General features: G+C 50.7%; 1 protein-coding gene across 1 annotated transcript in view; it reads right to left on the reverse strand.

Annotated features, from left to right (window-relative positions):
• PEBP4 (phosphatidylethanolamine binding protein 4) overlaps window positions 1-17,191 on the reverse strand; it is a 56,643-nt gene that overhangs the window by 25,220 nt on the left and 14,232 nt on the right. Inside the window, exon 4 of the mRNA XM_072357022.1 lies at window positions 4,280-4,378. Coding sequence (XP_072213123.1) covers window positions 4,280-4,378 — 99 coding nt within the window. The remainder of the gene's footprint in view (window positions 1-4,279; window positions 4,379-17,191) is intronic.

Here is a 17,191-nt window from a genome sequence, read left to right on the forward strand (position 1 = left end):
GGCAGCACTTTGCCCTAACGGTGCCCAGGAAATTACACAGATTAGCAGCTCCATTCTTTGGCAGTTCAGGCCAATCATGTTCTGGTGCTGTTTTTCTATCAGCACTGAGTTGCTGCTGTCGCATTGTTCCATCGTGGCGGACCCTCGGGCGGCATTGTGCCTTACAGTCACTCACGCTGTTGACTAAAGCCTATGTTTAAAGGTAATATAAACAGTTCAAGCTTTAAAATAAGCCGGATCTATAATTCCTATACTGCCCTGCTGAAGCTGGATTTTCCACCAATGAGACCCAAAGCCCTTTTCTCCGCAATATTTGCTGACAGTGATGGCAATTAAAGCCCATCTACCTGCAGAGCGACGATGAGCAGTGGTTGACACTCAACTTTGGAGCTGTTGAACCTCACCCCCAAAATGAGGCCCCAAGGAGAAAACCCAACAGAGAAACCATCCCTTAACAGCAAACCCGCCGTGTGGATTTCTTTTCCTTTCGCTTTTTGTTGTTCTTTTCTTTTCTTAATAATTATTAATAAAGCTTTCATTAAAAGGCAGCGACGCAAACTCGCACCGGGGAACCAAATATTCCAAGTCATCAATTAAAACAGCATTGCTCTCTGTTCTTTCCCTTTCAGTTGCTCAGTTTGATAACCAAAAAGTAGAGGAGAATGAGCCCCGGAGAGACGGAACAACACCCCAACAATTGCACCACTGCTCTGCAAGTCCCCATTGCTGCAATGGGGACCAATGGGGAAACAATGCTGAGTCCCCAATAATTGCATTGCTGCTCTGAAATTCCCCATCACTGCCTTGGGGACCAACAATTTTGTCTGTTTCCCCAACAATTGCATTGCTGCCCATTGAATCCCCATTGCTGCAACAGGGACCGATGGGGACAGGGATGCTGATGGTGTCGGGGTAGGGATTGGATCCTCCCTGTCCCTGCAGCTCCAAGCCCTGATGCTCTACTTCTCCCCAAAGGAGCATTCCACTGCTGGCAGCTCCCTGGGGCAGCTTTCCCACACCCACCTCTTCCCGCAGGCAGAGCTCGCATACCCAAAACCTGATTTCGTTTATATATATATATAGAATTTCTTTTTGCTAGAACCCAACCAAAAAGCATCTCCTTCCATTATTATATTTAGAACCATGGAATCATCTCACAGAATATCCTTAGGAGAAGACCCCTAGGGATCACTGACTCCCAGATTCACCTCCATGCTGACTGCACCCCGCTCTGCTCGGCGCACCCCGATCACCGCAGCCCTTTGGTTTCCCCAACAAAACCATGGTTACATCCACAGCACTTTGGATCATCTCAGCTCTGGCACCTCACAGAGAGAGAAGTTTCCTTCTAGGTTCTTGCACTGCTCTCCCTTTGGGTTGGGGACAGGATTGGGGACAGGGTTGGGAACCCCATTGGGGTGTAGGGATGTGAGAACCCACCGCAGCTCCTCCTCAGCCTCTTGTCATGTGAAAAAAAAAAAAAGCCCTCAAATTTTAAGGTTAATAAAGCCTTGTTTGCTTAAGATAGCACCTGTTTCTATGGTGACACTTGCAACCCAGAACCTGTTTATCAGTGTGGTGACAAACGCAGGCGCAGGAAGGGACCGGTGGTGGCATTGGGACATTCAGCACCGAGGACAGCGCAGTGACCCCAATGCTGACCCTCAACCCATCCTACCAACCCAACCCAAACCTTTCCCAAAGGGAGCAACCAACTCCAAGTGTTGGGCTGAGGGCTCCTATTGGCACTTTCTCAACCCATTGGCTTATGTTTCAACCCCAACCCCTGTGCCCACCTCCGTAACGCTCCGTGCCTCAGTTTCCCCACAATCCCCCCACCAGGAGGCGGGTGCGGGTATGGCCGAGGCAGCACCGAGCCCCGCTCCACCCCATCTCAATACAGGGTCTGGTGGCTGCCAGAACTCGTTTCCATAACGACTTTCAGCTACAAACATATTTGGATAAAAATAAAGTTCAAGCGGCGACGCTGCGGCGGAGCACAAATCTGCAGCTCCCGAGGAGGGGGATAACGCCGGAACGCTCTCCTTCCCCTGGGCAGGATTTTCTCCCTTCCTTTGCTGCATACGAAATGGGAATCCATGTTTACTGGGTGGCTTTGCCATCCGGCCCCAGCTCTGCATTGCTACCTGATGCTCCGCGGTGTACGCGGGATAATGTGATAAATTCATTTCCAATTCGCTGCATTATCCTTTGAATATTTTAATGACTCATTGAATGGAGTTTAAAAAAAAAAGAGAGAGAGAGAGAGAGAGGAAAAAAAAAAAAAGGCGATTTCAAATGAACAATTATGTTGCATTAGAGTAAAGGCTGATTATATTTAAACACTGCTTGCACGGATAACGGGACATATCGACCTCCGCCTATAAGAGCTAATTTGGCTCTTATCTCTAAATAATTTTACACTGCAAATTACCATGAAAACCTAAAGGGCTTTAAAAACATTCATCAAAAGATATTATTCCACTTTGTAGCAACGTTTTTATTTAAATTATTTTGAATGGGAGCGAAAGCATCTCGCCGGTGCCTGACAAGTGGAGCGGCGGTGCCGTCGTTGGCGATAAGGAGCAGTGAATGGGACCCAGTGGGAATGGGGTGCTTCAATTCTGCCTTTTGGGACACCGACCCTAAGTGGGCCCTGGTGGTTTTATGGTTTTTCGTTGGTATTTCATATCAGAATAGGTCCCCAACCTCGGTGGCGTGTTGGGGTGTTGTAGTTTGCATGGAGTGCTGATAGATTTAGGTTATAGGAGGGTCGCCTCTTGCCTACAAGATGCCTTCAGGGAGCAGTGCCCAACAGTGAGCTCATATACATGAGTGCAGAGATGCCATATGTATATATGGGTATCTTTATATATGCATGTTTATATATAAGGAGATCTGTCTCTGCACCCGTAGCACAAGGATGGAGCTGAAAAACTGCAGTTGGGGCCAATCATAGAATCATAGAATCACTCAGGTTGGAAAAGACCTCAAAGATCATCAAGTCCAACCTCAGCCTAACCGTAGTACCCCAACCCTAACTAAATCACATCTCCGAGCTCCACATCCAAAGGGTTAAATGGAGACGCAGAGCTCGACGGTGCCAAAACCATCCCCCAAATTCACCTTTTCCTCCCTCAAATCCATTCCGCTGCTCAAACAGCTCCCTCCTCCCACCCTGCAAAGGAGATTTCCAACCTCAGAGCTGATTTGCTCGAGGAAAACGCAGCGCCTCCCAACCATTCGTGCCGCCCGTAATCCCCCATCTCTGCTCAATAAAGTTATAGGAAAAAAAAAAAAGAAAACAGAAGAAAGACAAGAAAACCACAATAATTAGCAATAACGAACGCCTCGGAAGGAGCTGCGTGCAGAAGGGAAAACAAGAGCTGGAGCTTTTTTTCTTTCCTCGCGTTTAGTAAATATTAAAATTAATGAGAGACTTCCAAGACCCTGTTGTTAGAAATGCAGAAGGGCTTCTGTGGAGGATTATATATATAAATATATATATATAAAATAAGGGGAAAATAACAGAAAGAAAGGCCTTGTACACAAATCTCTGCAATTATTCCCGATGTTTTATGGTTGAGGTTTTGGTTTCGTTGTTGTTTTTTTTTTTCCTCCTGTATTTTTTTGTTTTTTCCATCCAATTATGAAAGTATTAATATCTAATTTTAATTTGCTCAATATTCCCATTAACCATAAAGAAAAAGAAAGCAAAAAAGCCTAATTAAGGTATCTGTACAAAAAGCCCTCAGCAGTAATTTCGGAGAATAATAGCGGAGAATGACGAGATATTTCTTGTTAAATGCGCGCTGCAAATTAATTGATATCTTAATTAGGCTTCAGATTATTAGTTAGATTGATTCAGAGCTGAAATGTTGCATCTTTCAGGGGATAAGAGGAGAAGTAGAGCGCATGGATTCACCCTAAACTCTCCCATAGCAAAGCGGAGATGGAAGGGTACCCATCTATCGCCCCAATGAAAGATATGGGATTTGGCACCCCAAATTGGGGAAAATATGGGATTTTTGCACTAAAACTGCTGTTTTTTTCCCCCCTTCCCTTCAAGAAGGGAAGGGGAGCTGGGGGTGGTGGGGGGAGAAAGAACCAAAGAGAAAGCAGCAATATTTTAATCCCGATTTGGCCTCAGTAAGGTCTCCCCTACCCACACACTGAGCACCATTTGCTTTTCTCCCCTTTGGGATGTGACCCAAATGAATGGTGCCCCATTGGGTGCAGCTGTGGGGGTGTCACTGCCCTCCCACCTGGGGGCACTCACAGGGACGTCGGTGAGCAGCCAATGCCTCCAGAAGCGGCTCCGGGGGTTGGCTCTGCTGGGAGCATCGGGGTCCACCAGCACCACCACGTACTTCTTGTTCTGCAAGAGAAAAGAGCATTGAAGCAATGGGGGGGCATGAGGTTGTGTGAGCAAGGAGCAGCCTGCCCCTGCATTGCTGCTCTTCACCCTTTCCCATTGCATGCACGAGCAAGGAGAATGTGAGGCATAGGGAACAAGCAAGGAGGGGAACGTGAGGCATGCAGACCTACTGGACCCCAATGATCCCAATGGCTGCAAAAGGGCTTTGTGGAATGAGAAGGGTGTTTTGGTGTACATCCAAATAGGTCCACTCAGGATTTCCCCCCTGACCCTGTAACACAGCGCAAGGCTTTCTGCTCTCCTGCAATAGGATGCCAGGATATTTCCTGAAAGCAATGCCCAGCTGTGAGCACCCTTGGGTGTCCTGGACCCTGTATGAGGGTACCCAGCTCCCCACAGTGCCACCAGCACAGGGATTTGGGGCCCTGCAGGTTTGAAGTGACCTCTGGAGGTTTGTGGGAGGAAAATCTGATCTGCAAGGATTTGGCACGACCTCAGGAGATGGATTATCCTGCAAGCAGACGGATAAAGGGACCTCTCCTAACGAGACCTCCAGGTGCAACCTCCAGGGGCTGAGATTTCAGGGAACCGCTGCAGGATTGAGTCACAAGTTCTCATCCACGGAGCCAGAGCTCCCTATCTAAATCCCCCCCCCAGTGCCTTGGGAAAGCAGGCAGGGATTGCACAGTGGGATCACTGCCCTGCAGACAGCACCTCTGCTCCATTCCCAAACCACACTCTTGGTGCCCTCCAAGTCACTGTGCCCCCAAAGCCAGGCACGGCTCAGCCCTCGGTGCAAACCGCAAAGCGCCGTCTCCACCAAACGAACCATTTTAGCAGCAAAACTTGGTCTTAAACCCACCGAGCCAAAAGCTTGCAATCCTGTGCTGATGCAACCTGCCCCAGAGCAAGGTTTGCCGTGCCTTAATCCCAGCTCGGTTCGCTGCAATCGCTTTGCAACGGGCTCATGCCAAGCTTGCAGATGTGCACCCCCTCCACAAAATGGGTCACTATGGGATGGAGATGGGAACACAGCGCTCACAGCTGCAGCATCACCCGGAGCATCGTCGGAGGAGAGGAAATATCTTCATGTCGGTGCCGAAAATGGGAAGGAGGAGGGATTGAGAGGGGGGAGAGAAGGAAAAAAAAAAGCCCAACAACCCCAAAACCCCGCTCGGCAAGTGTGAAGGAATTTGAGCTCTAACTTTAGGGAGGGTGCAGCGCTGAGCGCGGCGCTTCTGAAGCTCTCGTTTCTCCTTCGGAGCCCAGCTGGTGGGAACAGAACGTGTAGTCATGGGACTGTCATCGTGTGCTGTCCAGGTTAACATGTAGCATTTCTATTACTATTAACAGACTTTCTGCTCCTCGCTCCATCTGTTCTTCGAAATAATTGCAGTTGTACAGACCATGCCTTCGCTGCAGGCAGGCTCTGGGGAGAGGGTAGCGCTTTTATGCACAAAAAAAAAGAGAAAAAAAAAAAGAGAAAAAAAATAAATAAAAAAAAAAGAGGAAAAAAATAAAACAAGTGTTAAAAAATAACAGCAAACACGAGAATAGAGTGCAAGCGGAGTTAGCAGCAGGCTCGCAATTGGGTACAGATTGTGGCCTAGAAAGGTGCTGTGCACGCGGCGCAGGGCAGACCCCCACGGGGATGGGCGCTGGGTCGGTCCCAAGCACGGATCCCACTTGGTGCACCAGGGCTGTAAGGATGAGGGGGGTTTCTTGTATTGCTGGGTGCAGGGAGCAGCGCCCTGTGCAGCCCCAGAGATGGGGTTTTGCTGCTGCAGCCCCACGGCAGAGCAGAGCTGGGGTTGGTTTCCTAATCATGCAATGCTCCCCGCTGTGGGCTCACGGCGTTGGGTGACACTGTGCAGTGTTGCTGCTCCGGGGGTTTTGGGGAGGAGGGAAGGAGATCTCCACCCCAAATCCTCTTTTAGAAAATGCCACACTTTGCTCAATTTTGCCAAGGCAACCGAAAACCGTTTGGGGTTCCAACAGAAGAAATAACTCCTTGCAATGTGCTTCCTATTCAACTGCCCCTCCCAGCCCTGCAGCAAGAGGCCGGCCAAAAACCCAAAGCGGGGTGTCATCCCCAAACCCCAAAGCATGTCCCAAAGGGAGCAGAGAGCAGCACCGTGCATCGCTGCAGCAAAGCACGCAGCTCCCGTTGTGCCGCCGATCCTCTGCCATCATCCACAGGTTGGGAAACGCAGGGAGTGGGATGAGAGTGGGAGAGGGGGATTTGTGTAGCGGGATTACGGGGAACAGAGCAGGAATTAAGGATTTATCCAAAGGAGAGCATGCAGGGTGCTAAGCCACACACATGTACAGCAAGCAGTTTCCTTGGAAACGAGCACACATGGAAGCGGCACACATGCAAATCCAAGCGGGCGACGGCATTTCCCCACCAGCCAAAGTGGGGTTTTGGGGTTGGGGATGTGGGATATGATGTGAGATGCAATGAGATCCATGCTTTGCTGGCCTGGATGCAGGGAGATTTGGTCTCAAAGGGAAGAAGCCAAGCGATGAGCAAAGCCACATTGCAACGTGAGCTGCTTGGAACAAATAAAGGGTCTGCTGGGCTTTGGGGTTGACTTTGAGCAACCTACAGCACATGGGATGCGGTCCATGGAACAGTGAGCAGTGCAGACTTCACTGCATGAAACCGCAGCACAAGAGGGGAAATGCATCCCATGGCAGCTCACAGGTGTGGGATGCAGGATGTGGGATGGGAGACGCAGGATGTAGAACGTGGAATTTGGGATGGAAGATGCAAGATGCCAAATGTGAGGTGTGGGATGTGAGATGCAGGGCACGGGATGCAGGATGCATGATGTGGGATGCAAGATGTGGGATGCAGGGTGCAAGAAGCAAGATGCGTGATGTGGGGTGTGGGATTAGAGGCATGGGGTGCAGGATACAAGATGCAGGATGTGGGATGCATGGTGTGGGATGCAGGATGTGGGTTGCAGGGTGCAGGATGCAGGATGAGGGGTGTGGGATGCAGGGTGCAGGATGCAGGATGGGCAATGCAGAATATGGGATATGAGATGGGCGAAATGAGATGCAAGATGCGAGATGTAAGGCGTGAGATGCAGGGTGTGGGATGCAAGGTGCAGGATGTGGGATACGGGATGACAGAAACAGGATGCAGGGTGCAGGATATGGGACGTGGGGTGCAGGGTGCGGGATGTGGGATGACGGATACGGGATGCAGGGTGCAGGATGCTGCCTGCAAGCCATGCAGAAGCCGGAGCTGCCGCTCTCCTTGCGTGGTGGAAGCACCACAAGCGCCAGCTGAGAGCTCAGAGTCAATCTGGGCTTTTTTCTTGGCTCGTCCCCAGTACTAAAAAGTTTCTATAACGGGCACGTAGTTAGCAATTCTGCTGCTGATGCTTCGCCAAAGAGAGATTCTAGCTCCTTCTCCCGTGGCTAACAGGGGGGGGTGAGGCAGGCGAAAAAAAAACTGTTTGCAGCCGAGTTGGGTGTTGTGGGAGCAATGTTTCGAGGTGGTTTTTACCTTTCTAATTGAAACCAGAGTCTCGCTGCTTTCCCCGTGCAAAATAGGTCAGCAATATTAACCCTCCTCAGCAGGACTTGCCCAAGGGGACATGTGGCACAATCTCAGCGCTTGACCCAAAGCATCTCAACCCCCCCACCCCCCCCACCCTGCACTGCCCAAGGGAACTTCATTGACTTTCTAACAGGCTTTGCCCCCCCAGCTCCCCGGGGAGCTGAGGCAGCCAAATATTTATGCAGCCCAATGTCCGGATAATAAGGGATTAATGCGGGGTCGTTACGGTGAGCGCGTCGATTTGTAAGGCTTATTCCCCAATGGAGGCCCTTGGGATGGTTTGGGAAATGGGTTATTTGCTCCGAAAGGAGAGCAGCTTGCTTTCCCATGGAAATGTCCCGCACTCGTGGTGCAGCAGCTCACAAAACAGGGTGAGGTTCCACGGAGTGCGTGCTCTATAAGAACAGATTTGTTTGCAGCAGAGCCAAGAGGTGCCCGTGCAGGCAGTGCACACATTTGGGAGGCAGGGGAGCAGCATGTCATACCCCTTGTTCAAAGACCCCATAGCAATGGTTTCCCCAGAACTGGGCTCCATCTACACCACCATCACCACGGGATGCAGCCCCAAAGCAAGGACCCAGCAATGGGGACATTGCAAATCCCATTGCTGTCCCTTTTCCATCCGGGAGATAAATCCACCACCAAAACAAGAAACACAAACTAAAGTGCACTGTGCCACCCATTCCCTGCACGCTCCGTCCCCACTTCTCCCACATCTATTTATTCACACGGGAAGGCAAGCTAATGAGCTCATTGCTAACGAGCATCCCCATCTCGGAGCCGGGACGTTGGCCATTGCTTGGGACCGGCCGTGCTGGGATCACCACGCAAGGAGGAGGTGGCAGAGCACAGCTGTCCGTCCCAATTACCATCACACGTGGGGACACATGGGCTGGTGGCGTTTGACATTTGCTGCACAATATTTTGATGCAAAATGGCACCTCCGTCACAAATTATTTTGCAAATCTTGGCTTGGGTCCGGGTGGGTTTTTTTATGCACTCTGTGTGTGTGTGTGTGTGTGTGGATTGTTTTGCTGGGGAGCGTTGCAAGGGGGGTGACATCTGATGAGCCAAAGGGAAGGTCCGTCGCTTCGCTGTTGCATGCATGCCATTGGGTTGGCCAAAAAGCAAACAGCCTCATCTCGGCAGACCCCACAATAGCATTTTCCCCTTTCTCCATGCTTTATTTTGTGCAGAGGGATAGAGCTGAAGCAGTGCTGTCCCCATCCACTCCCCCCCCCTCCATCCCCCAGCACTGAGGTCAGGGCTGCGGATCTGGGAACCGCTGCACCCGATGCCATCAGACACCTCGGGAAGCTGAAATGACTTTAAATGCCTAAACATTTTAAAACAAACCCCGGAATAATTCAGCTCCAACTCCTCACCCTCTTTCTCTCCCTCTCCCTCCCTCTCTCCCATTTTTACGGTTTCCAGAGCTGTTTTACGCCTCATTACCTGCACACCGTGAGTGATGTCTGTCGGTCCTAGAGCTGTAAATACCTTAAATCATGCTTCATTAAGAATATCTATGGTGCTATTAAAGAGCTATAATAGACAACGAGTTAACAGATGATTAAATATGAACTCCATTTGTGTCACTCACCAGCGTGCAAGGAAGAGGCTTTAAGTTTCTAAACTCGCTCTCATTATCTGGCAAAGTGCGACTGGGGGGAGCGCACTGGGATGCTGGCACGGGCACACGAGCATCCCACGGAGGCTCTGAGATGACAGTGAGGAGAGCCCTTTGCCGGGCAAATAGAACTCGATGACAAAAGTGACAGATTGGGTTCTGGTGCTGGGAAGCCAGGAATTCGAAAAAGAAAACAAAATAGAGAATGGAGGAGGATGAGGATGGGATGGGATGGGGGTGAAATGGGATGAGACGGGGTGGTGTGGGATGGGATGGGGATGGGATGGTGGGATGAGATTGGATGGGATGAGATGGGATGGGATGAGGATGGGATGGGATGGGATGGGATGGGATGGGATGGGATGGGATGGGATGGGATGGGATGGGATGGGATGGGATGGGGATGGGGGTGGGATGGGATGGGGATGGGGATGGGATAGGGTGAGATGGAGTGGTGTGGTGTGGGATGGGATGGGGATGGGATGAGATGGGATAGGATGGGATGAGATGGGATGGGGTGAGATACGGTGGGATGGGATGAGATATGAGATGCAAAGCACTGCTGCCTTTCCCAATAAAATAACACCACGTTGCAAAGGAAATGAATGAATAATAATAATAATAATAAAAGATAGCACAAATCCAACAATAATTAATAGCATTTAAATCCCACGAGCGCTCAAAATACCGGGGGGAAATTAAACAACGAGAGCTGCGTTATTTTCTGGATTGAATTCTGACTCTTCTAAATGGAAAGCGCCCGGTGCTCCGCCAGCTCCTTGCTTCTCATTCCCCTGCACACCTCGACCCCCAGCCCTGACCCCCACGGACCCCCACCGCCCCCGGGGCCGTGCGGGAGGACGGGGGTGCAGGGGGCCGCGGGGGCTGGTAATTGAATCTCAGCGTTTCTCTGCGACCGGGCGATTAAGCGAGCTGGAAATGCCATTTCCGAGGCGTCGCAGCACCGATGCGCCCGCAGCTCCTTATCATTTGCTGCTGTCCTCTCTGCTCCCCGCTGCCTGACCTCGCCTTGCCACCGGCCCCGGGGTCAAGGGAAGAAATTAATGCCGGAGCCCCTGGGGAGAGATGGGAGATTGCAGGAGGATGAAGGATGAGAGCAGAGCATCCAGCACAGGAACGTCTTTGGGAATGCACTCGTGGTGTCCTGAAGCGCTGCAAGAGCCCTGAAGTGACGCGGTTTGGTGGCACGGTGGGGATGGGTTGGTGGCTGGATGTGGTGATCTTCGAGGTCTTTCCAACCTCATTGATCCTATGGGCATGGATGGGGTGGGTTGGGGTTGGACTTGGTGGTCTTAGGAACTCTTTTTCCATCCTTAATGATTCTATGGCTGTATGGGCACGGTGGGGATGGGTTGACAGCTGGACCTGATGATCTCAGTGGTCTTTTCCAACCTCAGTGATCCCATGGTTCTCTGAAAACCCACCCCAGTGTTCCACCACCTCCTGCTGAGCCAACGCAATGAGCTGCTTTGGCAAAAAGGGCTTGGAAACAACTCCATGCCAGAAACAGGAGAGAAGAGCTGCTCAGCTCAGAACTTCCCTCCCTAGTAAAATATTTAATAATAAACTCACAACAGAAGCCAACTGTCTCTTGGATGTGGTTTTCACATGGAAGTTAATAGGATTTTTTATTCCCATCCAAACTCTTCTCCCCCCCCCACATCTAATGTATGTTTTGTCCTAATATCTCCATCTTGTCATGCCAAATCAAACACAAACCCTATGGATGCAGCCTGGCCAGGAGCGACGAGCGCCCATGTCACAGCGCATCCATCTCCAGCACGCCGACACCAGCCCCGATCGCTTCGTTAATCAATACCCCAAAGCCTTAAATAATATTTTAAGTGATAAAAAACGTCCGCCTTAACGTGTTAATTTCCACGCTGCCTTCCTGCTTTGAAATCCCCCCAAAATAATAATAATAATAATAAAAAAAAATGGGAAGCTTAAATGAATCCTATGAAAAGGAACAGTGCATCATTAACGCAGCCAGATCCATATCGCAGCCTGCAGCAATTACCGGCCGGTGAAACACTGCAAGCTGTGAAGAGCTTTCATTACTGGGGGTGCTGCAGGTCGCTCACCTCTGTCCAATCTCATGCTAAAACAAGCATTTTCTGCACCGCGGATTCCAGCTTCATTTAAATCTGTAATTGCTTTGATTTGGGTACATACGGAGCGCGGGGACTTCATGACTGGGAAATCTATTAGGCAATAAGTTGGTGACTTTTAGGGAGAGGCAGCCTCGCTGTGTGGCCTGCATCCACCCCAAGTCAGCGGGGGATTGGGGTGGGGGGTTGCATGGAAAATGGCATTTTTCCAAACCTAGAACAAATAGCTTCCTCCTTTTTACCCCCTTATTTCCCAGGAGCGAGGATGCTCACTCCTAAGGCAGGGTGCTCACATCACAGTTCTCTTCTCTGCCATCCTGCAGGTGGGATGGAAGCACTTTGGGTGCAGTTTTCCCCTCTTTACATACCATAAGGCACGGGGGTTTCCATTTCTTGTGTGTATTATAGCAATGGGCAGATCCACCCTGCCAGCATCCCCAATCAATCAATCAGCTATTGACCAAGCTGCGTCTGATAGAGCTGTGATCAATCAAGCTGCAATTAACACCTTTGTACAAATTCTGGGTCGCATCCCAACGCTCTGCATTGCACCGAGGATGCGTTGCAAGAGCAGAAACAAAAGCCCCTGGGTTGGTACCCATCCCTGCACATGAGTGCCTTCCAGGAGAGCATTAAATGATGCGATTAACATCTGTCACGTGTGCTCCACTCTCTATGTCGGTCTCTCCCGGGGGAAAGAGCCGCACGTGCCGAGGAAGGGTTTGTTTTGGTGGGGTTACATTAGGGTTTTTTTTTCCAAGCACACAGCTGTGGGGGTGAGGATTCATCCTATGTGCAAAGCACCCCGGTAAAGGGATGGGGATGGGAGCTGCAGCCAAACCCTTATTCCACCCTCCCCAAAAGCTCTGCATGTTTCCATCCATGCCCTCTCTCCACCCTGCTGCCATTGAGCAACTGCTGATGGCCAAGCATGGCCCAGCCCGATCCGAGCCCCAAAAAACAGCCCCAAATTCCAGCACAGAGCCGGTGCAGGCGTGGCGGGGCTGCTCCCATTCCTGGCAACACTCAGCATGGATTTCAACACCGGGTGGGGATGATGCAGTTGGGAAGCCAACAGCGATGCCGTAACCCAGTGGGGATGTTTGTAGGAGAAAGGGGGACAGAATGAAGCAGGACAGTTCGGGGCTGATTGCATTTCAGCCAGGAATGGATGCTGGAGGTGAGAGCAAAGCAGGAAAGACAAGGAGCGCATGGAGGTGTTCCATGCTTGGCACCCAAAATACTCCCCAATGGGATGTTGGCTCTGCAATGCAACAGCCACCAAGTTTCGGGTGGCCACCGGTGTTGGGTGGGATGCAGAGTGCTACCACAAAGCCAGGACCCTTCTAATTGATTTCTCCACATTGCCCCCTGGCTCTAATTGCAATACAAACATTTGGTGATGCGATTATTGTGCACACGCAGTGAAGGCAGCGGAGGGTTGGATTTCTTCGTTTCTTGTGGTGTGTGAAGGAAAGGGAGAAGAGCACAGATTGCGGGTGTTAAAGCCCCGTTCGAGGTGGGCTTCTTTGTGGTGCTGCTTTTTTTCCCCTTCAGCTCAATATACTGAAAGCAAAATTCTGCCTTAAAGCGGCTCATCTGGGGGTGAAATAATCCACTCAACATTAGATTATCAACCAGCGCGCATTTGCATTAGAATAGGACAGCGGAGCTCCCGGGATAGAGCAAGATCCACCCTGGGAGTTTGAGCTATAAAACACGCAAAATCAGCAGAAATAGGGGGGAAAAAAAGAAGAAAATTGGAAAAGAAAAGCAGTGCTAAGATGCAAACATCACAGTCCGTGTCCCCAAGAGGGGTGACACCGTCCCAGAGCCACCCAGTGGGACGCAGGGAGGGTGCAGCTCCGTGCTGCTCACCTTTCCTACAGCTGTCAAAATGAAGCCGTTGCCGCTCTGCAAATGTGACGGTGCCCTCAGGCTACAACGGGAGACATGGGCAAATTAATGAGGATGTGACAGAGTTTATGGGTCGGATTAGACTCCTCTCCCGTGTCCGTGCTCAGCGCAAGGCTGGAAATTGATGGAGAAGAAGGGAAAGTGGATGGTGAGAGACCGTGAGGGTTTTCGGGAGCGTGTGCGCTCACCAAAGGAGCAATCCTGTCCTTGTCACAAGCCATCAGCGCGCGGCGGACAAGCACGGAGCTCTCGGTCCCTGCGGGAGGAGAGGGGATGGATCCTTGCCTTCCTGCAGAGCTGCAAGCAGCCTCGTGGCTCTCCTGCTCCATTTCCCCAGTTGGAAATAAAGGAATACAGTTTCCTATGATTCTACCCCTTTCTGTTCTTTTTTATCCCATTGGGGAGCAACTCGTCTTGCTGGAGTTGGGTGAGGGGCACCATGCATGAGCCACAGCAAAGGGTTCATTCTGCTTCTTGCAAGCAGCTCAGACACTGAGTATCCATGGTACCAACCCAAGCAACACACTAGACCACCACTCTTGGAAATACCCCAAAGCAGCCACTTCTGAAAATGCCCTTATATCAGCCCCTATATGACCCCATAGCCAATACCCCTACATCAGCCCCTGTATGAGCCCATAGCCAATACCCCTACATCAGGCCCTGTATGATATGACCCCATAGCCAATACCTCTATATCAGCCCCTGTATGACCCCATAGGCAATACCCCTACATCAGCCCCTGTATGACCCCATAGCCAATACCCCTACATCAGCCCCTGTATGAGCCCATAGCCAATACCCCTACATCAGCCCCTGTATGATATGACCCCATAGCCAATACCACCAAATCAGCCCCTATATGAACCCACAACCTGTTCCCAAGCAGTGCCAGTCCATAGGAGCAGCCCTTGGGATATGTGGGGGCCTGGGGAGCCCAGTAGGGGCAGAACCCCACACTCACACCAAAAATGAGCTCAAAGCAATCCCAAAGCCTCCCCTGGAGCCCAAACAGCGGCTCATTTTTGGGAGCAGCTCCAAGCTCCGCCGCTCAGGGCCCATCTCCAAATATCTCCCGACGAGTTTATTTATGGAAAAGCAAATCAGTCCAAGGAGTTTGTGGCTCAGGAATATTTCACGCCGACCGGGTGAGGGCGGATTTCTCCCTGACGTTGTGGACCCGCTTGGCATGGGAGCCCCAAACTGGTTGGACTGGCTCTTTAATTTAGCTCCTACCCATTCTGCTTAATGAATTGGGGCTGCTCTCTGATGTGAGCAGTAGAAATGCGTTGGAGGAGGAGGAGAAGGAGGAGAGGAGATGCTCGGGGCTCCCCCGGCCACCCCCATGGCACTCTACCCAGCACCACGGACAGGGGTAGGAGCCCCACTAATAGACACCTGCCACCCAATGGGGGCATTAACGCGTCCCCCCGTCACCTCACCGGGCACGGCTGGGCCGTTACAAACAGCTTCACATCCCTGGAAGACGTCTCCGAGTCATGCACCGGGTTGGAAATGTCTCCCATTATAATTATGACTCATTCGTGACTCAGTGACATTTCTGAAATTAAAAAGCTTTCGCTCGCCCGGCCCTTTGCTGCCCCACTTGGCCGCCGTGTGAGAACAGACAACTCATTTTTTATGCCATTTTCCCATACAAACAACCCCTGTCCTCATCACCCCCCCCAGCTGCCGGGGGTTCCCCTTCACACCCCAAATCAGGATCTGAATCCAACGTGGGCTCCTTTGAGCTGAAGACACTGAGCTGGCGCTCTTCTAATCTACAAAGGGCCAAATCCAGGGCAGGGAATGCCTCACGTCACAACCCCCAGTGGCACAATTATCCCTCCCCATCCCTCTTCTCATCTCTGTTATTAAAGCACTAGATTTTACCGGCGGGGAGGCAGCACCAAAACCCCAACAAATCCCATAGGAAACCCAAAGCTCTGCACGAAGCTGGAGAAGAGCTCGGAAACGCACTGGGATGGAAGCAGACCCGGAGCCACCCCCCTCTTTCTTCACTATTATGTCTGAGAAGCTCCGTCTCTCCTTTTTGATGATGATTTAATCGCTCGGCGTTGAGGGCTGCCTGGCTGGGATACAGCGAGCTCTGGGCAGCGCCAACAGAACCGCGGGATCTAAAACAGGGAGGAAGCATCGGTAGCGGCGGCTCTGATTGACAGTGAATGAAATGAAGCGGCCAAATTTCATTGGCGTGGTTTGAAAATCCCAGGACGATGCGTCGAGCTGATGGATCCTTTCCTAAGGTTGTGCCAGAGCTGGCGTTCGCCTTTCATCCCGATTCCATGTGCTGTTTGGAGGCTGTCACTTTTCGCACGTGTCGGTGGGGTTTTAATTGCACCGTTCCCTCCTGGTGTGTCCCAGGGCTGAGATGGACGTGCAAAGCACAAGAGCAGCGTGTTGCACCGGGAAATATCCCAGCATTGCTCTTCTAAACTCTGGATCTTTGCTGGAAAAAACGCAGCTGCGGGGAAGCAACCATCACTATAGGGGTGCCTATAGCTGCATGGGGCCCCATCACCACATGGGGCTCCATCACTGTATGGGTCCCCTTCACCCTATTGGTTCCTATTGCTGTATGGGTCCCCACAACCATATGGGTACCTACAATCATAGTATCATAGTATCATAGTATCGTGCGAGTTGGAAGGGACCTTAGAGATCATCGAGACCCTCATCACCATGTGGGTCTCCATTGCCATATGGGTCACCATTGCCATCCAGATGCCCATCACTGTATGGGTTCCTATCATCATACAGATCCCCATCACCATATGGATTCCTATAACCATTCGGACCCACATTGCCATATGGGTCCCTATCATCATATGGGTCCCCATTGCCATATGGGTTTCCATCACCATATGGGTATCACTATATGGGTGCCCGTTACCATATGGATATCACTACATGGGTGCCCGTCACTATATGGGTCCCCATGGCCATAAGTGTCCCAGATGTGTCCCGAAAATAGCAGCCGGGTCCATGTAGCACAAGTTAAGGGGTGGACAGGTGAGGAGAAGCTTTTAAGAACATTAACCCCACAACATATGATATATATAAGACACAACATTTGATATATGATTTGGGTGAAGAAGGAATCAGCCTCACTTCACTCTACCATCAGCACCAAAACCTCCACTTCTTTTGGGGGAAAAAAGTAATTACCAGGTCAGGAATGGGGGAAGGAGAGCTCTAGAACCCAAAATAAAGGGGTGAAAAAAAAAAAGAAAAGAAGGAGCAGAAAATTATTATTTCAATTACAATGAAAATGTGTTTTATTAGAAGATGCGGATTCATCTTTGATACTTGATACCAAGAAAAGCAATATCCAGGACTGCAATAGCCCATCTCCGTGCTGGGAGAGTGAGTTATTAAATCAGGAGATGAATGGCTCGCGCCGCAGCTAACTGCTCCAGTTAAGAGAAAAATAGTTATAAACTTACTCTTTGCCCCAAAACGCATTCCTCCCCCTCATCCTCTCCCCCCTTCACCAATGAGCCTCATTTCTATGGCTTAGAAACATCCAGGAGGGAATT

This window comes from Excalfactoria chinensis, chromosome 25 (assembly GCF_039878825.1).
Source record: "Excalfactoria chinensis isolate bCotChi1 chromosome 25, bCotChi1.hap2, whole genome shotgun sequence".
Taxonomy (NCBI): Eukaryota; Metazoa; Chordata; class Aves; order Galliformes; family Phasianidae; genus Excalfactoria; species Excalfactoria chinensis.